Here is a 22294-nt window from a genome sequence, read left to right on the forward strand (position 1 = left end):
TAGACTAGTGTCCTGTCCAGGGGGTGTCCTGGTACATCAAGCTGTCTCACTACAGGAACAGGATATAGACTAGTGTCCTGTCCAGGGGGTGTCCTGTACATCACGCTGTCTCACTACAGACACAGGATATAGACTAGTGTCCTGTCCAGGGGGTGTCCTGTACATCACGCTGTCTCTCTACAGAAACAGGATATAGACTAGTGTCCTGCTACATCAAGCTGTCTCTCTACAGGAACAGGAGATAGACTAGTGTCCTGTCCAGGGGGTGTCCTGTACATCAGAAACAGGAGATAAACTAGTGTCCTGTCCAGGGGGTGTACTGTACATCAAGCTGTCTCACTACAGAAACAGGATATAGACTAGTGTCCTGTCCAGGGGGTGTCCTGTACATCAAGCTGTCTCACTACAGAAGCAGGATATAGACTAGTGTCCTGTCCAGGGGGTGTCCTGTACATCAGAAACAGGATATAGACTAGTGTCCTGTCCAGGGGGTGTACTGTACATCAAGCTGTCTCTCTACAGGAACAGGATATAGACTAGTGTCCTGTCCAGGGGGTGTACTAGTACATCAAGCTGTCTCTACAGGAACAGGATATAGACTAGTGTCCTGTCCAGGGGGTGTCCTGTACATCAGAAACAGGATATAGACTAGTGTCCTGTCCAGGGGGTGTACTGTACATCAAGCTGTCTCACTACAGAAACAGGATATAGACTAGTGTCCTGTCCAGGGGGTGTACTGTACATCAAGCTGTCTCACTACAGAAGCAGGATATAGACTAGTGTCCTGTCCAGGGGGTGTCCTGTACATCAGAAACAGGATATAGACTAGTGTCCTGTCCAGGGGGTGTACTGTACATCAAGCTGTCTCTCTACAGGAACAGGATATAGACTAGTGTCCTGTCCAGGGGGTGTCCTGTACATCAGAAACAGGATATAGACTAGTGTCCTGTCCAGGGGGTGTACTGTACATCAACCTGTCTCACTACAGAAACAGGATATAGACTAGTGTCCTGTCCAGGGGGTGTACTGTACATCAAGCTGTCTCACTACAGACACAGGATATAGACTAGTGTCCTGTCCAGGGGGTGTCCTGTACATCAAGCTGTCTCTCTACAGGAACAGGATATAGACTAGTGTCCTGTGCAGGGGGTGTACTGGTACATCAGAAACAGGATATAGACTAGTGTCCTGTGCAGGGGGTGTCCTGTACATCAGAAACAGGAGACAAGCTCTTGTTCCATTAGTAATGTTAGCTACTGAATGTAAAAACAGATAATTTATTGTAGTTGTAGCATTAGTTGTGTATAAACAATATAGATATTTTTTTGTAGCTATGTTTGTGTGATCCAATCAGAATGATGTATCTGCATCCAACAGGGTTTCATCCAATCCCTGGCCAGGAGGGGGGGGCGGGAGCTGAGCAGGGATTCGCTGCCATGCTGGAGGCAGCCAATAAGCTGGCATCTGAGGAAACCATAGTGACAGGAGAGGAGGAAGGAGAGAATGAGGAGGTAAACTATTTCTTTCCTTCCAATATTGTGCACTAGAAACCACCTTATTCTCATATAGAGCACAACCCAGGCCTCTGTGTGGGAAAGGGTTAGGATACCTAGTCAGTTGTACAACTGAAATGTGTCTTCCACATTTAACCCAACCCCCGTGAATCGGAGAGGTGTAGGGGGGCTGCCTTAATCGACATCCACGTCATCAGTGCCCGGGGAACAGTGGGTTAACCGCCTTGTTCAGGGGCAGAACTAAATATATTTACCTTGTCAGCTCGGGGATTCGATCCAGCAACCTTTGGGGCAAAAGTAGTAAATAGGGTGGGATTTGAGACATAGGGTTAGTGTGTTGTTTGACTGTGTTCCTATCCACAGAGCAAGCCTCCTGTTCCTGAGAAGTTAAAGAAGCCCATGTTGGCTGTTCCGCCCACGACCCAGAGGCCCAAGAGGAGCACCTCTCCCTCTGCAGACAGGACCCACCAGAGAGAGACCCTGTCTGCTACAGGTCAGACCCTAGCCCCATCTCTAGCCCCCTAGCCTCTAGCCCCATCTCTAGCCCCTAGCCTCTAGCCCCATCTCTAGCCCCTAGCCTCTAGCCCCATCTCTAGCCCCCTAGCCTCTAGCCCCCTAGCCTCTAGCCCCCTAGCTTCTAGCCCCATCTCTAGCCCCCTAGCTTCTAGCCCCATCTCTAGCCCCCTAGCCTCTAGCCCCCTAGCCTCTAGCCCCCTAGCTTCTAGCCCCATCTCTAGCCCCCTAGCTTCTAGCCCCATCTCTAGCCCCCTAGCTTCTAGCCCCATCTCTAGCCCCCTAGCTTCTAGCCCCATCTCTAGCTCCCTAGCCTCTAGCCCCATCTCTAGCCCCCTAGCTTCTAGCCCCATCTCTAGCCCCCTAGCTTCTAGCCCCATCTCTAGCCCCCTAGCTTCTAGCCCCATCTCTAGCTCCCTAGCCTCTAGCCCCATCTCTAGCTCCCTAGCCTCTAGCCCCATCTCTAGCCCCCTAGCTTCTAGCCCCATCTCTAGCCCCCTAGCTTCTAGCCCCATCTCTAGCCCCCTAGCTTCTAGCCCCATCTCTAGCCCCCTAGCTTCTAGCCCCATCTCTAGCCCCCTAGCTTCTAGCCCCTCTCTAGCCCCCTAGCCTCTAGCCCCATCCCTAGCCTCTAGCCGCATCCCTAGCCCCCTAGCCTCTAGCCCCCTAGTCTCTAGCCCTCTAGCCCCCTAGCCTCTAGTCCCATCTCTAGCACCCTAGCCTCTAGCCCCATCTCTAGCACCCTAGCCTCTAGTCCCATCTCTAGCACCCTAGCCTCTAGCCCCATCTCTAGCACCCTAGCCCCCTACTCTCTAGCCCCCTACTCTCTAGCCCCCTACTCTCTAGCCCCCCTAGCCTCTAGCCCCCTAGCCTCTAGTCCCATCTCTACCCCCTAGCGTCTTGCCCCTTAGCCTCTAGCCCCATCTCTAGCCTCTAGCCCATCCCTAGCCCTCTAGCCCCCTAGCCTCTAGCCGCATCTCTAGCCCCCTAGCTTCTAGCCCCATCTCTAGCCCCCTAGCCTCTAGCCCCATCTCTAGCACCCTAGCCTCTAGCCCCATCTCTAGCACCCTAGCCCCCTACCCTCTAGCCCCCTACCCTCTAGCCCCCTACTCTCTAGCCCCCTACTCTCTAGCCCCCTACTCTCTAGCCCCCCTAGCCTCTAGCCCCCTAGCCTCTAGCCCCCTAGCCTCTAGTCCCATCTCTACCCCCTAGCGTCTAGCCCCTTAGCCTCTAGCCCCATCTCTAGCCCCCTAGCCTCTAGGCCTCTAGCCGCATCCCTAGCCTCTAGCCCCCTAGCCTCTAGTCCCATCTCTAGCATCCTAGCCTCTAGCCCCATCTCTAGCACCCTAGCCCCCTAGCCTCTAGTCCCATCTCTAGCACCCTAGCCTCTAGCCCCATCTCTAGCACCCTAGCCCCCTACTCTCTAGCCCCCTACTCTCTAGCCCCCTACTCTCTAGCCCCCCTAGCCTCTAGTCCCATCTCTACCCCCTAGCGTCTAGCCCCTTAGCCTCTAGCCCCATCTCTAGCGTTTAGCCCCATCTCTATCTCTAGCCCCCTACCCTAGCTGGTGCTCTAAATGTCGTGACCTCCACGGTCCTAGCTTTTTTTCCTCTGCATTGTTGGATAATGGGCCGTATGCATTTCACTGTTCGTCTACACCTGCTGTTCACCAAGCATGTGACAAATACTATTGGGGGAAAAACAGACTAGCATACTTACCGGTTAACTCCCCGACTACGGCCAATCAAGAGAAGAGATGACAACCCCAGTCCCTGTCACTACTTTAACAGGACAACTGTCATAAACGGTTATGAAAGTCTTAAGCAAATCACCACAGATCATCCCCTATAACCCAACATCGTGTACTACTGTGGTCGAAAGCGGTGTTCTATATAGGGAATAGGAAGTCATTTCAGAAACACGTTGTTCTTCTCCTCCCCTACAGCGCTACAGCAGTTGGACTTTGTGGAGGGACGCAGGCAGCAGTACGTGAAGGCAGCGTTGCAGGCCAAACAGAAGAACGACATGGACGCAGCCAGAACCCTGCTCCGTACCGCCAAGGGTCTGGAGCCGCTCATCGACGCCGTCAAGGCAGGCAAACACCTCGACATCAGCAAGGTGAATTTTCGCGACTTGGATTGGAACCATTTAGTCTTTTACGTAGCTCGACCGGTCGTTACATCCAACCTGGTGAAAGTTACAAACTGACACTTACATTTTTAAAGGGTAGGCTAATGTAACTGATATGAGAAACATGGCCCTACCAATTTGAAAAATGTTCTGCTGCCTAGATGAGAACATAACTAGGCCTGACACTGTTCTGTTTTGAGAAATGATTTATTCAGATTGTTTGTGGCTTGGTAACAATGTCATTGTGCAGCAGGTCATAGTTCTGGTATTTAAAAAAAATAGACAATACTATTGTATATCAACAATGTTTGGCTGGGAAGGTGGGTCATTCCAGACTTACCTTTTAGTAGGAAGGAACTACAATCCTCTACCTCTGTGGTGGAACACCTTGTCTGTCTGTGGTGTTCTCTAGGTGCCGTCGCCCCCTGGTGACGAGGATGAGGACTTCATCCTGGTTCATCACAGTGAAGTCCAGATCTCAGAGAAGGCAGATGAGGTCTACACTCAACTGGCCAAGATGCTCAAGGAACAGTACGAGGTACTAATTATCAACTGCTTGTTAGATAATGAAAGGACAGGGTTTTTTCACATGCCTCCAAACTCAAAGGCTAGCCAAATAGAGAAGTGTGGAGATGTTAACACTCAGGAGCCCAGAGGAAACCCTTCTATATATATTGTCCTCTGCTGCTGTTCTGCATTTATTAGTATTTATTATGGTCTGCTACTATACTGACATAAAGTATTTATTATGGTCTGCTACTATACTGACATAAAGCATTTATTATGGTCTGCTACTATACTGACATGAGTCATGAAGTATTTATTATGGTCTGCTACTATACTGACATAAAGTATTTATTATGGTCTGCTACTATACTGACATAAAGTATTTATTATGGTCTGCTACTATACTGACATGAGTCATGAAGTATTTATTATGGTCTGCTACTATACTGACATAGTATTTATTATGGCCTGCTACTATACTGACATGAGTCATGAAGTATTTATTATGGTCTGCTACTATACTGACATAGTATTTATTATGGTCTGCTACTATACTGACATGAAGTATTTATTATGGTCTGCTACTATACTGACATGGGTCATGAAGTATTTATTATGGTCTGCTACTATACTGACACGAGTCATGAAGTATTTATTATGGTCTGCTACTATACTGACATTAAGTATTTATTATGGTCTGCTACTATACTGACATGAAGTATTTATTATGGCCTGCTACTATACTGACACGAGTCATGAAGTATGTATTATGGTCTGCTACTATACTGACATGAAGTATTTATTATGGCCTGCTACTATACTGACACGAGTCATGAAGTATGTATTATGGTCTGCTACTATACTGACATGAAGTATTTATTATGGTCTGCTACTATACTGACACGAGTCATGAAGTATTTATTATGGCCTGCTACTATACTGACACGAGTCATGAAGTATTTATTATGGTCTGCTACTATACTGACATGAGTCATGAAGTATTTATTATGGCCTGCTACTATACTGACATGAGTCATGAAGTATTTATTATGGTCTGCTACTATACTGACATAAAGTATTTATTATGGCCTGCTACTATACTGACACGAGTCATGAAGTATTTATTATGGCCTGCTACTATACTGACACGAGTCATGAAGTATTTATTATGGCCTGCTACTATACTGACATGAGTCATGAAGTATTTATTATGGCCTGCTACTATACTGACATAAAGCATTTATTATGGTCTGCTACTATACTGACATGAGTCATGAAGTATTTATTATGGCCTGCTACTATACTGACACGAGTCATGAAGTATTTATTATGGCCTGCTACTATACTGACACGAGTCATGAAGTATTTATTATGGTCTGCTACTATACTGACACGAGTCATGAAGTATTTATTATGGCCTGCTACTATACTGACATGAGTCATGAAGTATTTATTATGGTCTGCTACTATACTGGCATGAAGTATTTATTATGGCCTGCTACTATACTGACACGAGTCATGAAGTATTTATTATGGTCTGCTACTATACTGACATGAGTCATGAAGTATTTATTATGGCCTGCTACTATACTGACACGAGTCATGAAGTATTTATTATGGTCTGCTACTATACTGACATAAAGTATTTATTATGGCCTGCTACTATACTGACAAAGTATTTATTATGGCCTGCTACTATACTGACATGAGTCATGAAGTATTTATTATGGCCTGCTACTATACTGACATGAGTCATGAAGTATTTATTATGGCCTGCTACTATACTGACATAAAGCATTTATTATGGTCTGCTACTATACTGACATGAGTCATGAAGTATTTATTATGGCCTGCTACTATACTGACACGAGTCATGAAGTATTTATTATGGCCTGCTACTATACTGACACGAGTCATGAAGTATTTATTATGGTCTGCTACTATACTGGCATGAAGTATTTATTATGGCCTGCTACTATACTGACATGAAGTATTTATTATGGTCTGCTACTATACTGACATGAGTCATGAAGTATTTATTATGGCCTGCTACTATACTGACATAAAGCATTTATTATGGTCTGCTACTATACTGGCATGAAGTATTTATTATGGCCTGCTACTATACTGGCATGAAGTATTTATTATGGCCTGCTACTATACTGGCATGAAGTATTTATTATGGCCTGCTACTATACTGGCATGAAGTATTTATTATGGCCTGCTACTATACTGGCATGAAGTATTTATTATGGCCTGCTACTATACTGGCATGAAGTATTTATTATGGCCTGCTACTATACTGACATGAAGTATTTATTATGGTCTGCTACTATACTGACATGAGTCATGAAGTATTTATTATGGTCTGCTACTATACTGACATGAAGTATTTATTCTGGCCTGCTACTATACTGACATGAAGTATTTATTCTGGCCTGCTACTATACTGACATGAAGTATTTATTATGGCCTGCTACTATACTGACATGAGTCATGAAGTATTTATTATGGTCTGCTACTATACTGACATGAAGTATTTATTATGGCCTGCTACTATACTGACATGAGTCATGAAGTATTTATTATGGTCTGCTACTATACTGACATGAAGTATTTATTATGGTCTGCTACTATACTGACATAAAGCATTTATTATGGTCTGCTACTATACTGACATGAAGTATTTATTATGGTCTGCTACTATACTGACATGAAGTATTTATTATGGTCTGCTACTATACTGACATGAAGTATTTATTATGGTCTGCTACTATACTGACAAAGTATTTATTATGGTCTGCTACTATACTGGCATGAGTCATGAAGTATTTATTATGGCCTGCTACTATACTGACACGAGTCATGAAGTATTTATTATGGCCTGCTACTATACTGACACGAGTCATGAAGTATTTATGGTCTGCTACTATACTGACAAAGTATTTATTATGGTCTGCTACTATACTGACATGAGTCATGAAGTATTTATTATGGTCTGCTACTATACTGACAAAGTATTTATTATGGTCTGCTACTATACTGACATGAGTCATGAAGTATTTATTATGGTCTGCTACTATACTGACACGAGTCATGAAGTATTTATTATGGCCTGCTACTATACTGACACGAGTCATGAAGTATTTATTATGGTCTGCTACTATACTGACACGAGTCATGAAGTATTTATTTTGACAGTTAAAAATGGATTAAATGTTTTTTCTCACCCATCTACACGCAATACCCCATAATGACAAAGTGAAAACATGTTTTTTAGCAATAAAAAAAATCTAATACAGAAATCAAATTTACATAACTATTCACACCCCTTCGTCAATACATGTTAGAATCACTTTTGGAGGGCATCTCGGGTGGCGCAGCGGTCTAAGGCACTGCGTCGCATCACTACAGACCCGGGTTCGATCTCAGGCTGTGTCAGCCGCGACCGGGAGACCAATGAGGCGGCGCACAATTGGCCCAGCGTCGTCCGGGTTAGGGGAGGGTTTGGCCCAGCGTCGTCCGGGTTAGGGGAGGGTTTGGCCCAGCGTTGTCCGGGTTAGAGGAGGGTTTGGCCCAGCGTCGTCCGGGTTAGAGGAGGGTTTGTCCGGCCCGGGATGTCCTTGTCCCATTGCGCTCCAGCAACTCCTTGATGCGGGCCAGGCGCATGCACGCTGACATGGTCGCCAGCTGTACGGTGTTTCCTACACATTGGTGCGGATGGCTTCCGGGTTAAACGAGCAGTGGGTCATGTTTCAGAGGACGCTTGTCCCTCAACCTTTTGCGTCTCCCAAGTTCGTAGGGGAGTTGCAGCAATGGGACAAGACTGTAACTACCAATTTGGATATCACTGAAAAGGGTAAAAAGTACCAAAGAAAACAATTATAAAACAAAGATTCACTTTTGGCAGGGATAACAGCTGAGTCTTTCTGGGTAAGTCTTCAAGAGCTGTACAAACCTGGATTGTACCATACAGTGCCTTGCGAAAGTATTCGGCCCCCTTGAACTTTGCGACCTTTTGCCACATTTCAGGCTTCAAACATAAAGATAGAAAACTGTATTTTTTTGTGAAGAATCAACAACAAGTGGGACACAATCATGAAGTGGAACGACATTTATTGGATATTTCAAACTTTTTTAACAAATCAAAAACTGAAAAATTGGGCGTGCAAAATTATTCTTCACAAAAAAATACAGTTTTATATCTTTATGTTTGAAGCCTGAAATGTGGCAAAAGGTCGCAAAGTTCAAGGGGGCCGAATACTTTCGCAAGGCACTGTATTTGCCCATAATTAATTTTTAAAAGTTCTTCATACTTTGTCAACATGGTTGTTGACCATTGCTATTCAACGATTTATGTGTTGCTATATATTTTTAAGTTTAAACTTTCTCGGCCACTCAAGCATTCACTGTCTTCTTGGTATGTAGATTTGGCCTTGTTTTTTAGGTTATGTCCTGTTGAAGGGTGAATTCATCTCTGTGTCTGGTAGAAAGCAGACTGAACCATGTCATTCTCTAGGATTTTGACTGTACTTAGCTCCATTCTATTTTCTTTTTATGCTGAAAAACTCCCCAGTCCTTAACGATAACAAGCATACCCATGACAGGTTGCAGCCACCACCAATGAATCATTTTATTTTTCTCTCTGTCTCCTGTAGAAGTGCATGACTTATTCCAAGCAGTTCACTCATCTGGGTAACATCGCTGAGACCACCAAGTAAGAGACCGTCTTCATCGTAGCATCCTGTACACGCCTAGCCTGTCCCTAGCCTGTCCCTATGAATGGGAAAACCACACACACAAAACAGAAAATACATGGACTAATTAACATGCATTATACAACACCAACTGATACACACACACACAGACACACACTTCAACACGCGTCATTCTGGCGTTGTGGTACTGATGTTCTGCCCGTTGTGTGTGTGTGTCGAGGTTTGAGAAGATGGCAGAGAGTTGTAAGAAGAGTCTGGAGATGTTGAAGCTGTCCCAGTCGAAGAGACTGGACCCTCCTAAACATCACTTTGAGGAGAGGACATACCACACCGTCAGGTTGTCGTCTCTCTCTCTCTCTATCAGTATATCTCTCTCTCTCTATCTATCAGTATATATCTCTCTCTCGTTCTTCATCTCACTCTTCTGTGTTATCCTATCAATTCAGTTTGCTTTATTGGTATGATGTAACAATGTACATATTGCCAAAGCTTATTTTGGATATTTACAATATAAAAAACCTGTCTCTCTCTCTAGGATCTTCCCAGAGCTCAGTAGTACAGAGATGGTGGTGGTGGTCGTCAGAGGGATGAATCTGCCTGCTCCTTCAGGTAACATTGACCACTCTGTATCCACCCGTATCCTCCCTGTGTCTCCCTGTGGTGGTGGATCAGCTCCCAGGTATTGAGTCAGTGGTCGGTCCTCTCTTAATGTCTCTCTGCTCCTCGTCTCTCCCCAGGTATTGAGTCAGTGGTCGGTCCTCTCTTAATGTCTCTCTGCTCCTCGTCTCTCCCCAGGTATTGAGTCAGTGGTCGGTCCTCTCTTAATGTCTCTCTGCTCCTCGTCTCTCCCCGGGTATTGAGTCAGTGGTCGGTCCTCTCTTAATGTCTCTCTGCTCCTCGTCTCTCCCCAGGTATTGAGTCAGTGGTCGGTCCTCTCTTAATGTCTCTCTGCTCCTCGTCTCTCCCCAGGTATTGAGTCAGTGGTCGGTCCTCTCTTAATGTCTCTCTGCTCCTCGTCTCTCCCCGGGTATTGAGTCAGTGGTCGGTCCTCTCTTAATGTCTCTCTGCTCCTCGTCTCTCCCCGGGTATTGAGTCAGTGGTCGGTCCTCTCTTAATGTCTCTCTGCTCCTCGTCTCTCCCCAGGTATTGAGTCAGTGGTCGGTCCTCTCTTAATGTCTCTCTGCTCCTCGTCTCTCCCCAGGTATTGAGTCAGTGGTCGGTCCTCTCTTAATGTCTCTCTGCTCCTCGTCTCTCCCCGGGTATTGAGTCAGTGGTCGGTCCTCTCTTAATGTCTCTCTGCTCCTCGTCTCTCCCCGGGTATTGAGTCAGTGGTCGGTCCTCTCTTAATGTCTCTCTGCTCCTCGTCTCTCCCCAGGTATTGAGTCAGTGGTCGGTCCTCTCTTAATGTCTCTCTGCTCCTCGTCTCTCCCCGGGTATTGAGTCAGTGGTCGGTCCTCTCTTAATGTCTCTCTGCTCCTCGTCTCTCCCCGGGTATTGAGTCAGTGGTCGGTCCTCTCTTAATGTCTCTCTGCTCCTCGTCTCTCCCCGGGTATTGAGTCAGTGGTCGGTCCTCTCTTAATGTCTCTCTGCTCCTCGTCTCTCCCCAGGTATTGAGTCAGTGGTCGGTCCTCTCTCAATGTCTCTCTGCTCCTCGTCTCTCCCCAGGTATTGAGTCAGTGGTCGGTCCTCTCTCAATGTCTCTCTGCTCCTCGTCTCTCCCCAGGTATAGCTACCAATGATCTGGATGCCTATGTCAAGTTTGACTTCCCCTATCCCAGCACGGTGAGTTAGTGGGCTACTGTTCAGTTTACCAACCTGTTCTTGGAGACTCACATTCATTTGCACGTATTTATTCTAATCCAACACGAACACACCATATTCATCATAGTCCACTAATCGTCAAGCACAGGTGTGCTGTGCTCCAGCTATAGTATGCCTATGGATGGTTGGTCTGAGAAGGCCTGTGTAGTAGCAGAAGCCATCGTCTCTATTTGAACTGTCTGTCTGTCTCTGTGTTGATCTCAGGAACAACCCCAGAAACACAGAACGGCCGTGGTCAAGAACACCAACTCCCCAGGTAACGCCCAGGACCGTGATGTCTGTGGTGTGTCTGTGAAATAGCTTACCCCATTTCCTGTCGTCTCTCTGTGCCCCAGAGTTCAACCAGGGCTTCACTCTGAACATCAACCGGAACCACAGAGGCTTCAGGAGAGCGGTCCAATCGAAAGGACTCAAACTGGAACTGCTACACAAAGGGTACGTCTGACACACACACACACACACACACACACACACACACACACACACACGTGTCCAAACTGGAACACGGCCTTGTGACCCCAAGACGAGTGGAAGTTGTTTTTGATCCTTTTCGAGTGTAAGTGATGAGCGAGGTCTTTGTGTGTGTGTCATGTGACAGGGGTTTCCTGCGGAGCGACAAGCCTATCGGGACGGCCCACATCAAACTGGAGAAACTGGAGACCGAGAGTGAAGTACGAGAGATAGTGGAGGTAAGGATGACGTGGAGAGAGATGGTGGCGGTACGATTTGCCTCCGCCAATCGTTCACAAAACAACAGAATGCAGCACCCGACTGAAGAGAGAAGAGACAACCAATTTGCTAGTTACAGAATCGGCGTGCGCTCTGGGAAGACGGCGGTAGGGTGCAAAGGCAGTTTGCTAGTTACAGAATCGGCGTGCGCTCTGGGAAGACGGCGGTAGGGTGCAAAGGCAGTTTGCTAGTTACAGAATCGCCGTGCGCTCTGGGAAGACAGCGGTAGGGTGCGAAGGCAGTTTGCTAGTTACAGAATCGCCGTGCGCTCTGGGAAGACAGCGGTAGGGTGCAAAGGCAGTTTGCTAGTTACAGAATCGCCGTGCGCTCTGGGAAGACAGCGGTAGGGTGCAAAGGCAGTTTGCTAGTTACAGAATCGCCGTGCGCTCTGGGAAGACAGCGGTAGGGTGCAAAGGCAGTTTGCTAGTTACAGAATCGCCGTGCGCTCTGGGAAGACAGCGGTAGGGTGCGAAGGCAGTTTGCTAGTTACAGAATCGCCGTGCGCTCTGGGAAGACAGCGGTAGGGTGCAAAGGCAGTTTGCTAGTTACAGAATCGCCGTGCGCTCTGGGAAGACAGCGGTAGGGTGCAAAGGCAGTTTGCTAGTTACAGAATCGCCGTGCGCTCTGGGAAGACAGCGGTAGGGTGCAAAGGCAGTTTGCTAGTTACAGCTCAAGAAGCAGCACATTAAGGTCCTGGAGTGGCCTAGCCAGTCTCCAGACCTTAATCCCATAGAAAATCTGTGGAGGGAGCTGAAGGTTCGAGTTGCCAAACGTCAACCTCGACCTTAATGACTTGGAGAAGATCTGCAGAGAGGAGTTGGACAAAATCCCTCCTGAGATGTGTGTAAACCTGCTGGCCAACTACATAGAAACGTCTGACCTCTGATTGCCAACGAGGGTTTTGCCACCAAGTATTAAGTCATGTTTTGCAGAGGGTCAAATAGTTATTTCCCCTCATTAAAATGCAAATCATTTTTGACATGCGTTTTTCTGGATTTTTGTTGTTATTCTGTCTCACTGTTCAAATAAACCTACCATTTAAAATTATAGACGGATCATTTCTTTATCAGTGGGCAAACGTACAGAATCAGCAGGGGATCAAATACCTTTTCCCCCTCACTGAATAGTGGCCACTATATAATAGAGCAACAATAGAATGGCTGTTTCATTCTATTTCTACTTTAAGATGTTTTTTTTCCCCAAGTGCAATATTTAGGTGTGTGTGGTCACGCTTTCTATTATAAAGGCTGTCGTCTTATAAAGGCTGTCGCGGTAACGGGCGTTGTCTTATAAAGGCTGTCGCGGTAACGGGCGTTGTCTTATAAAGGCTGTCGCGGTAACGGGCGTTGTATTATAAAGGCTGTCGCGGTAACGGGCGTTGTATTATAAAGGCTGTCGCGGTAACGGACGTTGTATTATAAAGGCTGTCGCGGTAACGGACGTTGTATTATAAAGGCTGTCGCGGTAACGGGCGTTGTATTATAAAGGCTGCCGCGGTAACGGACGTTGTATTATAAAGGCTGCCGCGGTAACGGGCGTTGTATTATAAAGGCTGTCGCGGTAACGGGCGTTGTATTATAAAGGCTGCCGCGGTAACGGACGTTGTATTATAAAGGCTGCCGCGGTAACGGACGTTGTATTATAAAGGCTGCCGCGGTAACGGACGTTGTATTATAAAGGCTGTCGCGGTAACGGACGTTGTATTATAAAGGCTGCCGCGGTAACGGGCGTTGTATTATAAAGCCTGTCGCGGTAACGGGCGTTGTATTATAAAGGCTGCCGCGGTAACGGGCGTTGTATTATAAAGGCTGTCGCGGTAACGGGCGTTGTATTATAAAGGCTGCCGCGGTAACGGACGTTGTATTATAAAGGCTGTCGCGGTAACGGACGTTGTATTATAAAGGCTGTCGCGGTAACGGGCGTTGTATTATAAAGGCTGCCGCGGTAACGGGCGTTGTATTATAAAGGCTGCCGCGGTAACGGGCGTTGTATTATAAAGGCTGCCGCGGTAACGGACGTTGTATTATAAAGGCTGCCGCGGTAACGGACGTTGTATTATAAAGGCTGCCGCGGTAACGGGCGTTGTATTATAAAGGCTGTCGCGGTAACGGGCGTTGTATTATAAAGGCTGCCGCGGTAACGGGCGTTGTATTATAAAGGCTGCCGCGGTAACGGACGTTGTATTATAAAGGCTGCCGCGGTAACGGGCGTTGTATTATAAAGGCTGCCGCGGTAACGGACGTTGTATTATAAAGGCTGTCGCGGTAACGGGCGTTGTATTATAAAGGCTGTCGCGGTAACGGGCGTTGTATTATAAAGGCTGCCGCGGTAACGGGCGTTGTATTATAAAGGCTGCCGCGGTAACGGACGTTGTATTATAAAGGCTGTCGCGGTAACGGGCGTTGTATTATAAAGGCTGCCGTGGTAACGGGCGTTGTATTATAAAGGCTGCCGCGGTAACGGACGTTGTATTATAAAGGCTGCCGCGGTAACGGACGTTGTATTATAAAGGCTGCCGCGGTAACGGGCGTTGTATTATAAAGGCTGCCGCGGTAACGGGCGTTGTATTATAAAGGCTGCCGCGGTAACAGATCATGTTCTTTGTTGTATAATTAGTTAACCTGCATTTCCCCCTAGCAGAGATTTAGTTTTTTTTGCATGTTTCAGTGCAACAAAAAGTGTCCCCTTCTTGGGCCCTCACCAGTTTGCATCCCTGAATAAGGAAGACATCAACACTATGAAATAACACACATGGAATCATGTCGTAACCAAAAAAGTGTTAAACTAATCAGGGATTCTTTTCCTTGGAAGTTCTGAGAAGAATCAAAATGTTATTTATCTGATCCATTGAATATACACCATCACTAACAAATCCAGTTTAGGCAGGTCCTAAAATATTTCAGACTATTATTTTGAAAAATAAATTTGATTTAGAATAGCATATTTAGAGTTGAATTATGTTACTGGTCTGGGTAGCCTATGGGGCTAAATAAATAAATAAATAGATAAAAAAATAAAGGGAACACTAAAATAACACATCCTAGATCTGAATGAATGAAATATTCTTATTAAATACTTTTTTCTTTACATAGTTGAATGGGCTGACAACAAAATCACACAAATTATCAATGGAAATCAAATTTATCAACCCATGGAGGTCTGGATTTGGAGTCACACTCAAAATTTAAGTGGAAAACCACACTACAGGCTGATCCAACTTTGATGTAATGTCCTTAAAACAAGTCAAAATGAGGCTCAGTAGTGTGTGTGGCCTCCACGTGCCTGTATGACCTCCCTACAACGCCTGGGCATGCTCCTGATGAGGTGGCGGATGGTCTCCTGAGTGATCTCCTCCCAGACCTGGACTAAAGCATCCGCCAACTCCTGGACAGTCTGTGGTGCAACGTGGCATTGGTGGATGGAGCGAGACTTGATGTCCCAGATGTGCTCAATTGGATTCAGGTCTGGGGAACGGGCGGGCCAGTCCATAGCATCAATGCCTTCCTCTTGCAGGAACTGCTGACACACTCCAGCCACATGAGGTCTAGCATTGTCTGGCATTAGGAGGAACCCAGGGCCAACCACACCAGCATATGGTCTCACAAGGGGTCTGAGGATCTCATCTCGGTACCTAATGGCAGTAAGGCTACCTCTGGCGAGCACAAGGAGGCCCCCCAAAGAAATGCCACCCCACACCACGACTGACCCACTGCCAAACCGGTCATGCTGGAGGATGTTGCAGGCAGCAGGCAGCAGAACGTTCTCCACGGTGTCTCCAGACTGTCACGTGCTCAGTGTGAACCTGCTTTCATCTGTGAAGAGCACAGGGCGACAGTGGCGAATTTGCCAATCTTGGTGTTCTCTGGCAAATGCCAAAAGTCCTGCACGGTATTGGGCTGTAAGCACAACCCCCACCTGTGGACGTCGGGCCCTCATACCACCCTCATGGAGTGTGTTTCTGACCGTTTGAGCAGACACATGCACATTTGTGGCCTGCTGGAGGTCATTTTGCAGGGCTCTGGCAGTGCTCCTCCAGCTCCTCCTTGCACAAAGACGGAGGTAGCGGTCCTGCTGCTGGGTTGTTGCCCTCCTACGGCCTCCTCCGTGTCTCCTGATGTACTGGCCTGTCTCCTGGTAGCGCCTCCATGCTCTGGACACTACGCTGACAGACACAGCAAACCTTCTTGCCACAGCTCGCATTGATGTGCCATCCTGGATGAGCTGCACTACCTGAGCCACTTGTGTGGGTTGTAGACTCCGTCTCATGCTACCACTAGAGTGAAAGCACCGCCAGCATTCAAAAGTGACCAAAACATCAGCCAGGAAGCATAGGAACTGAGAAGTGGTCTGTGGTCACCACCTGCAGAACCACTCCTTTATTGGGGGTGTCTTGCTAAATGCCTATAATTTCCACCTGTTGTCTATTCCATTTGCACAACAGCATGTGAAATGTATTGTCAATCAGTGTTGCTTCCTAAGTGGACAGTTTGATTTCACAGAAGTGTGATTGACTTGGAGTTACATTGTGTTGTTTAAATGTTCCCTTTATTTTTTTGAGCAGTGTATATAATTCATGTAAAAATGTGTGCCAATGCCGCTTCAGCGTTGATGCAGACTGCCGTTTTTTGAGTTGATACTTTTTCCCCGTAAGGACCAGTTTGATTTCAGACAACAGTAGAATGTTCATGATTTTAATGCCAAAGACGGTATGATGAAAGGAGTGTGTTTTTGTAGTTAAGGTTAGCTGAATTATTAGACACATTCATGACTAGATCAGGCTTAGTTACCAGCAATACCCTTCAGATGTGTAAAGGAAAGGCAGAACAAAGCTGGCGGCTTGGTAAATGTAACGTGTTTTTTTTTCACGTTGGTTTGAAAGGAATATGAGAACTGTTTTGGTTGTGTGTTTTTAGTGATACTATGTTTTGTACTACAGGTGATGGATGGCCGTAAGCCTACCGGAGGACGTGTGGAGGTCAGGGTTCGTCTGAGGGAGCCTCTGAGTGGACAGGACCTTCAGACAACCACAGAACGCTGGTTAGTTCTGGACCAGTCACAGGTACACACACATTTGTAGTAACTGTTCTCTTTGGAGCAAAGAGTTTGGCCCTTCAAGGCCAACGTGTGGGTTCCTCTGTCAGGCCCTGGAGTTGTAGTGTGATTGTGGCCCAGACACTCAACCTCTGGTTGGTCCTCCCAGGTTCTTCTCTAACTGCTGCTCAGCTGGGGACAACTAGGAACACTTTAAAAAGGTAGGTGAACTTCCTCTCCACGACAAGTTAAAATAGAAACCCAAGTGATCAACACAATGACCTTTTCTATCTCACAGATGATAAACGCTCCCGTTGTCCTCTGATGAAGATTATGACGGGATGCTGATGAAAGAGGAGGATGTTGTCGTGGCTGGCCTGTTTAGTCTTCCAGGGTTCTGGCAGTCCGACACAGTCAACACGGGTCTTTTTTAGCTTGTAAACATTTTGCACACAGAGTGATGGAGCTTCTCTTCATTCTGGGGGGGGGGGGGGGAATGGGCTCCATGTTTAGCTAACCTTTAAGATAACATTGTCTGGGATTCAATCAAAAGGAGACTTCTCCAGGTCATTATTTCCCCCCCCTGAGCTGATTTCTGAGTCCTAGTTCTATACCCTGCTGATTTCGAAAGACAGCGACGTAGTTAGTCTCTCTCTCTAATATATTATTCACCTATGCACTTATTCTACCAAAGTAATCACTGTTGCTGTACGATGCTGCATATTTCAATTGCCTTGAATATCTGCCCTACTGTTAATGATCACAATAATAATAATAATAATGTGTGATAAGAACTTGCATCGCTCAAAAAAGTAATTCTTTGCTACGATGTTGGTTGTTGTTTCCAGGACTGTTTTGTTTCTATTGTCGACTAGAGCGTAGGGGGGGGGGGGTTGAATCCCGGCTCTAATACCAGAACAGGATCATGTTCACGCTCACACCACACGTGGACATGACTGAATTTACAGATGTCTAGGCTACCACTGCTACTGGATGTTCAAAGGCAAATTGGTCAACTGACACAAGCACTCTTAAGGTGTCGTAAGGCTACATAGCTCTTGTGACCGTGTCACACTTTTGAGTTGGATAGTAAAGATCTGATCTCGACCCTCTGTTCCCCATGGGGCCCTGGTCAAAACTAGTGCACTGAATCGGGATTATGATGCTGTTTGAGAAAGATGTCATTTATGTTGGGGTTGTTTCGTGTTTTAAATTGAAGAGACTCACAAGTTTACACTTTATAGCTGTGATCCTCCGTGCACACATCTGTGAGTTGGGCTCAGCTGAGCTTTTAGCCAAGAACATTTATTTTTGTCTGCGTGTAAATCAAAGTAGTATTTTATGAAGTGGTAATTTAAAAAATGCTTAACAGCAAAGCCATTATGGTTACACGGATGCTTTTCCATGGAGAATCTTTGAAAATGATTTTTGGGGGGGTCCAGGACAGTTTGTGTCTGAGCCAATTATATCCCCCCCATTCTCTACTGATAGCCAATTATATTCCCCCCCATTCTCTACTGATAGCCAATTATATTCCCCCTCATTCTCTGATAGCCAATTATATTCCCCCCCATTCTCTACTGATAGCCAATTATATTCCCCCCCATTCTCTACTGATAGCCAATTATATTCCCCCTCATTCTCTACTGATAGCCAATTATATCCCCCTCATTCTCTACTGATAGCCAATTATATCCCACTAGAACTTTACAATGCTGCTTCTATCAGAATATTGTGCATCAATGTGGTCCCGTCAATTCAAAACATATATTTTAATTTAACAAAATGCTTCCTCTACTCCAATATGTTTTTTGTATGTATATTGGCAAGTTTATCATAATGAGACTTAAACTGTACACTTTTATAGGACCTAAAGGTACCTTTAAAAAAATCTCGAAGCATACATTAAGGTTCAATAAAGGAAAACAATGATTGTGGGGCTTTTCATGATGTTTTTGTCGTTGATCATGTTAGACACTTTTCCTGGTCCGGTCTGACTGATACACAGGACAGTAGAATATGGTCACAAAGCCGAGTAGTTGGTTTGTTTCTGTCTTTATGCAATGGCCTTCTGGTAAGTCTGTTCAATTGAATAACAAAATGCTACCATCAAGATAAACAATTCTACCACTTTTGATGGAGTGCTGCAATAGTGCCAAAGAAAAGTACAGGTTTCTATTGGACAAATTCAGGTAGGTCCCTCCCCTGTAAGGGTACACAAAGCTCTGAATGGCCGAGACATTTTAGAAGGTTGTTTATCTTGGAAGTTGCACACAAGTGTAAGGATTTAAGAAGCCACTGTCATGCAGATAAGAAAGCTTCTCTCCAGAAATGTTGAGTCCTGTTCATTGGGGCACGTAACGGAACATTTAATTTGTTTCTTATTGGGCAAGTCCGCATGGTACCCATTGAGCGCATAACCTTGTTGACTAGGCAGACGCAAGGTTGTATTTATTAGGCAGGTGGTTCTGATCCTCCAATCACCATTGTTCTGTCATAGTTTGCCCTCAATACTGTCTGAAACCCACAATGTTCTTTACATCAATAAAAACCTCAAAGTTGATTTAATTACAATGACCTAGTAACAGTGGGTTAAACTGCCTTGTTCAGGGGCAGAACGACATTCTTACCTGGTCAGCTCGGGGATTTGGTTAACCACTAGGCTACCTGCCACCCCCTGATAGTATCTTTGTTTACCTACAGATTTAGCAGTTCATAAATGAGAAATATATTTTGGTAATGGATTGCTGCCAAATTTAGCAACAAACAGTTGCACTAAAACAATAGGGTAGTATATTCTTCAGGTCCATTCCCACAGCAGAGGGCAGTCTTACGTTCCAAACGGCTCCCTATTCTCATTGTGCACTACTTTTGACCAACTCCCATAGGCCCTCAGAGCAGCTTACACAGTGGATGTAAAAAAACACAATTCGATATTTAAGTATGGCCAGTCGCTGAACGGTTAAAATGGCTTAGACTCCAGGGCATCTACATTTTTTTTGGTTTCTGCAAAAATCTTATTTGTATAATGACACGTTCAAAAATCATTTAGGCCGTTTTTATTTTGAATTGTACAAAAATGCTGTGGGCTCTGGGGATGGAGGAGAGCAGCATCAATGTGTTGACTAGTTGCTTTGGCTCACAGGTCAGGAGGACAGGGTCACCTATAGGTTGCGTCCCATATGGCACTGGTCAAATGTAGTGTGCAATTGGAAGCAACCACAGGTAACAATTTACTGACGATGCTTCAGTTCCTCTAGTACCTTCTCCATCACTTAGAGAGAAGGATGGGGCTAGTTAACGGTGGGTGGAAGGATGGGGTTGGAGTTGAGTCGGTGGTGAAGGATCAGACCACAATGCATTTCTCATCCCAAGACTCCAACCAATCCCATCGGGTGGCCAGAGACTGTTTGTTATACTTCCTGTTAGAATGTTCTGGTAAAGCATTGGAAACCTGTTTTAAACAGAAGGGTGGCATGGTTCTCAGACTTGAAGCTCAGCCATATAAAGCTTGGTTGATCTCCACGGTTCAGGATCTTTGACCTATTAAGTCTGAGAGTAAAATCAGTAAACACCCACACCACCTCTCTTAGACATTGTGCTTTCGACTAAGTGGTCTAACTGCTTAACAGTTCTAGTGAGACAGACAATCTTGGTGTTGGATCTCTGGATGAGCTATTGAGCCAATTGCAACCCTGCCTAAACAAAATAACAAGCAAAACGAAAACTGTAGTCCATCAATGTCAGGAAATAAAGCATTTGGTGATCATTGGCTGAAAACGACAGGTAAGTTGTTTGTTCCTTCTCTCGCGACTGCTGGAACTGAGCACCAGGATGCAAATTAAACAGCATCACCTTGTTCTCGCTCTACCCCCTCTCCATCTCTGAGTTTTTAATCTTCCCAGCCCAACTGTGAAGTCGGCAGAGACAAGTGTAGTCTCATCAGGCAGAGCTTTGGACACCTCTACATGGTCTTCTGCTTTGTCCTCTAGCTCCCACAGCAAAGACAGTGTGAAGATCGACAGGAACTGCTTCTCCAATAGAATTCCTCGATCACACTTTTTCGGCGTTGTCATGGCGACTTGGCTAGCTAAATTCACATGCGTAGAAACACGACATTGTTTCTAACGGTCGTCAAAAAAAGCAAAGGCACTCCCAATATATAAAGTTGTGTTTTGAGGAAAAATTTAATTTCATGTGATCAGGGTGGACATGATGCATAGGTGGACTGGAGAGGCCCTAGCTGTCTATTGAAGGGATAGCAACATCAGCTAGCTGCCCCTCACAGCCTCTCTCTGAAGAACAGGAGAGGCAAGGTGGGAGGGAAAAATAGATGAGGACGAGAGAGAGAACTAGGAGATCGGCGTCTGGGGTGTTGGTCCGTTGCTAAGCGGTGCCTCCGTCTCCTAGGAAAGGATTTCCAGGATGTAGAAGACCAGCTCCATGACGACAGGTCCCTCGCTGAGTTGACACGCCCCTCTGTGGATGACAGGGATCAGAGTACTGTCCAGGTCCCTCAGGTAATGGGAGAGGAGAGGCTGGCCGTTACTTCCTGCTAGGTAACCCACCTGGGAGAAAAGAGAACAGGGAAGGGACGTTATTATCCTTTATCTAACCAGGTACCGGTGGGAGTAGGGCCTGTTATTTCCCGCAGTGGGGGTGCCTTGAGGAGGGGGGGGGGGCTTGAAGGAAGAAAAAAAATAGGCTAGTGTGTTTGAAATGCCAGCGCCGATTTCTGGTCGATGTCTGCCCCTGCGCATTTCTGATTTTGATAAATTTCTGGTGTGGCCAGAAAGTGATGAACCGAGTCCGTACCTGGTCAGACTCGAGGGTGACCCGTAGGCCCAGCTTAGCCATGCCTTCCTCCTTCAGCAGTTTGAGGTGTGGGCAGAGCGCCACGCAGAATGCCCTCGCCACGTTCTCCGTCAGGCGACTGTGGTCAGCAGGGTCACTCAGACCGTTGGGCTGGTCCTCACTCTGTAGGAAGAACACCTAAAAAGGAGTAAATATTGTTTATTATTTATATTGTTTTATTACACGCTGCAGATTGTGTTGAGCGGAAACTTGAGGTCGTATTCAGTAGGGCACACCTTAGTAAAACAAGATCAGGTAGTGCCTCCCTGTTTCAAAATGTTTGTCTGGCTGTGTGTTTACTGAACCTAGTTGTTACTTAGGAGGGTGACATCACATACCTCTGTCCAGCGGATGACCTTCCCATTAGCCTTGAACTCTGAACCGTGGAAGATTTTCACGCTGGTGATGAACTCCATAGACTTCCCATCAATAGGACTAATTACCCTGGCGGGGAACGGGGGGGGGGGGTGAGTTTTA

General features: G+C 46.0%; 2 protein-coding genes across 19 annotated transcripts in view; one reads left to right on the forward strand and one right to left on the reverse strand.

Moving 5' to 3' along the window:
• cc2d1b (coiled-coil and C2 domain containing 1B) overlaps nucleotides 1-18900 on the forward strand; it is a 28402-nt gene extending 9502 nt beyond the window's left edge. For all 6 annotated transcript variants that reach the window (XM_036966868.2, XM_036966865.2, XM_036966864.2 and 3 more), the window contains 14 exons: nucleotides 1378-1511; nucleotides 1878-2007; nucleotides 3973-4145; nucleotides 4570-4695; nucleotides 9323-9381; nucleotides 9603-9719; nucleotides 9918-9991; nucleotides 11106-11164; nucleotides 11408-11459; nucleotides 11539-11638; nucleotides 11802-11892; nucleotides 16869-16991; nucleotides 17133-17184; nucleotides 17262-18900. In XM_036966868.2, coding sequence (XP_036822763.1) covers nucleotides 1378-1511; nucleotides 1878-2007; nucleotides 3973-4145; nucleotides 4570-4695; nucleotides 9323-9381; nucleotides 9603-9719; nucleotides 9918-9991; nucleotides 11106-11164; nucleotides 11408-11459; nucleotides 11539-11638; nucleotides 11802-11892; nucleotides 16869-16991; nucleotides 17133-17144 — 1250 coding nt within the window. In that variant the 3' untranslated portion in view covers nucleotides 17145-17184; nucleotides 17262-18900. The remainder of the gene's footprint in view (nucleotides 1-1377; nucleotides 1512-1877; nucleotides 2008-3972; nucleotides 4146-4569; nucleotides 4696-9322; nucleotides 9382-9602; nucleotides 9720-9917; nucleotides 9992-11105; nucleotides 11165-11407; nucleotides 11460-11538; nucleotides 11639-11801; nucleotides 11893-16868; nucleotides 16992-17132; nucleotides 17185-17261) is intronic.
• A 1105-nt stretch (nucleotides 18901-20005) lies between these two features.
• zfyve9a (zinc finger, FYVE domain containing 9a) overlaps nucleotides 20006-22294 on the reverse strand; it is a 43712-nt gene continuing 41423 nt past the window's right edge. For all 13 annotated transcript variants that reach the window (XM_090226017.1, XM_090226021.1, XM_090226019.1 and 10 more), the window contains 3 exons: nucleotides 22156-22261; nucleotides 21779-21955; nucleotides 20006-21531 (listed from right to left, as the gene is read on the reverse strand). In XM_090226017.1, coding sequence (XP_090082143.1) covers nucleotides 21370-21531; nucleotides 21779-21955; nucleotides 22156-22261 — 445 coding nt within the window. In that variant the 3' untranslated portion in view covers nucleotides 20006-21369. The remainder of the gene's footprint in view (nucleotides 21532-21778; nucleotides 21956-22155; nucleotides 22262-22294) is intronic.

Source organism: Oncorhynchus mykiss, chromosome 28 (genome assembly GCF_057628025.1).
Source record: "Oncorhynchus mykiss isolate SJ-2025 chromosome 28, ASM5762802v1, whole genome shotgun sequence".
Taxonomy (NCBI): domain Eukaryota; kingdom Metazoa; phylum Chordata; class Actinopteri; order Salmoniformes; family Salmonidae; genus Oncorhynchus; species Oncorhynchus mykiss.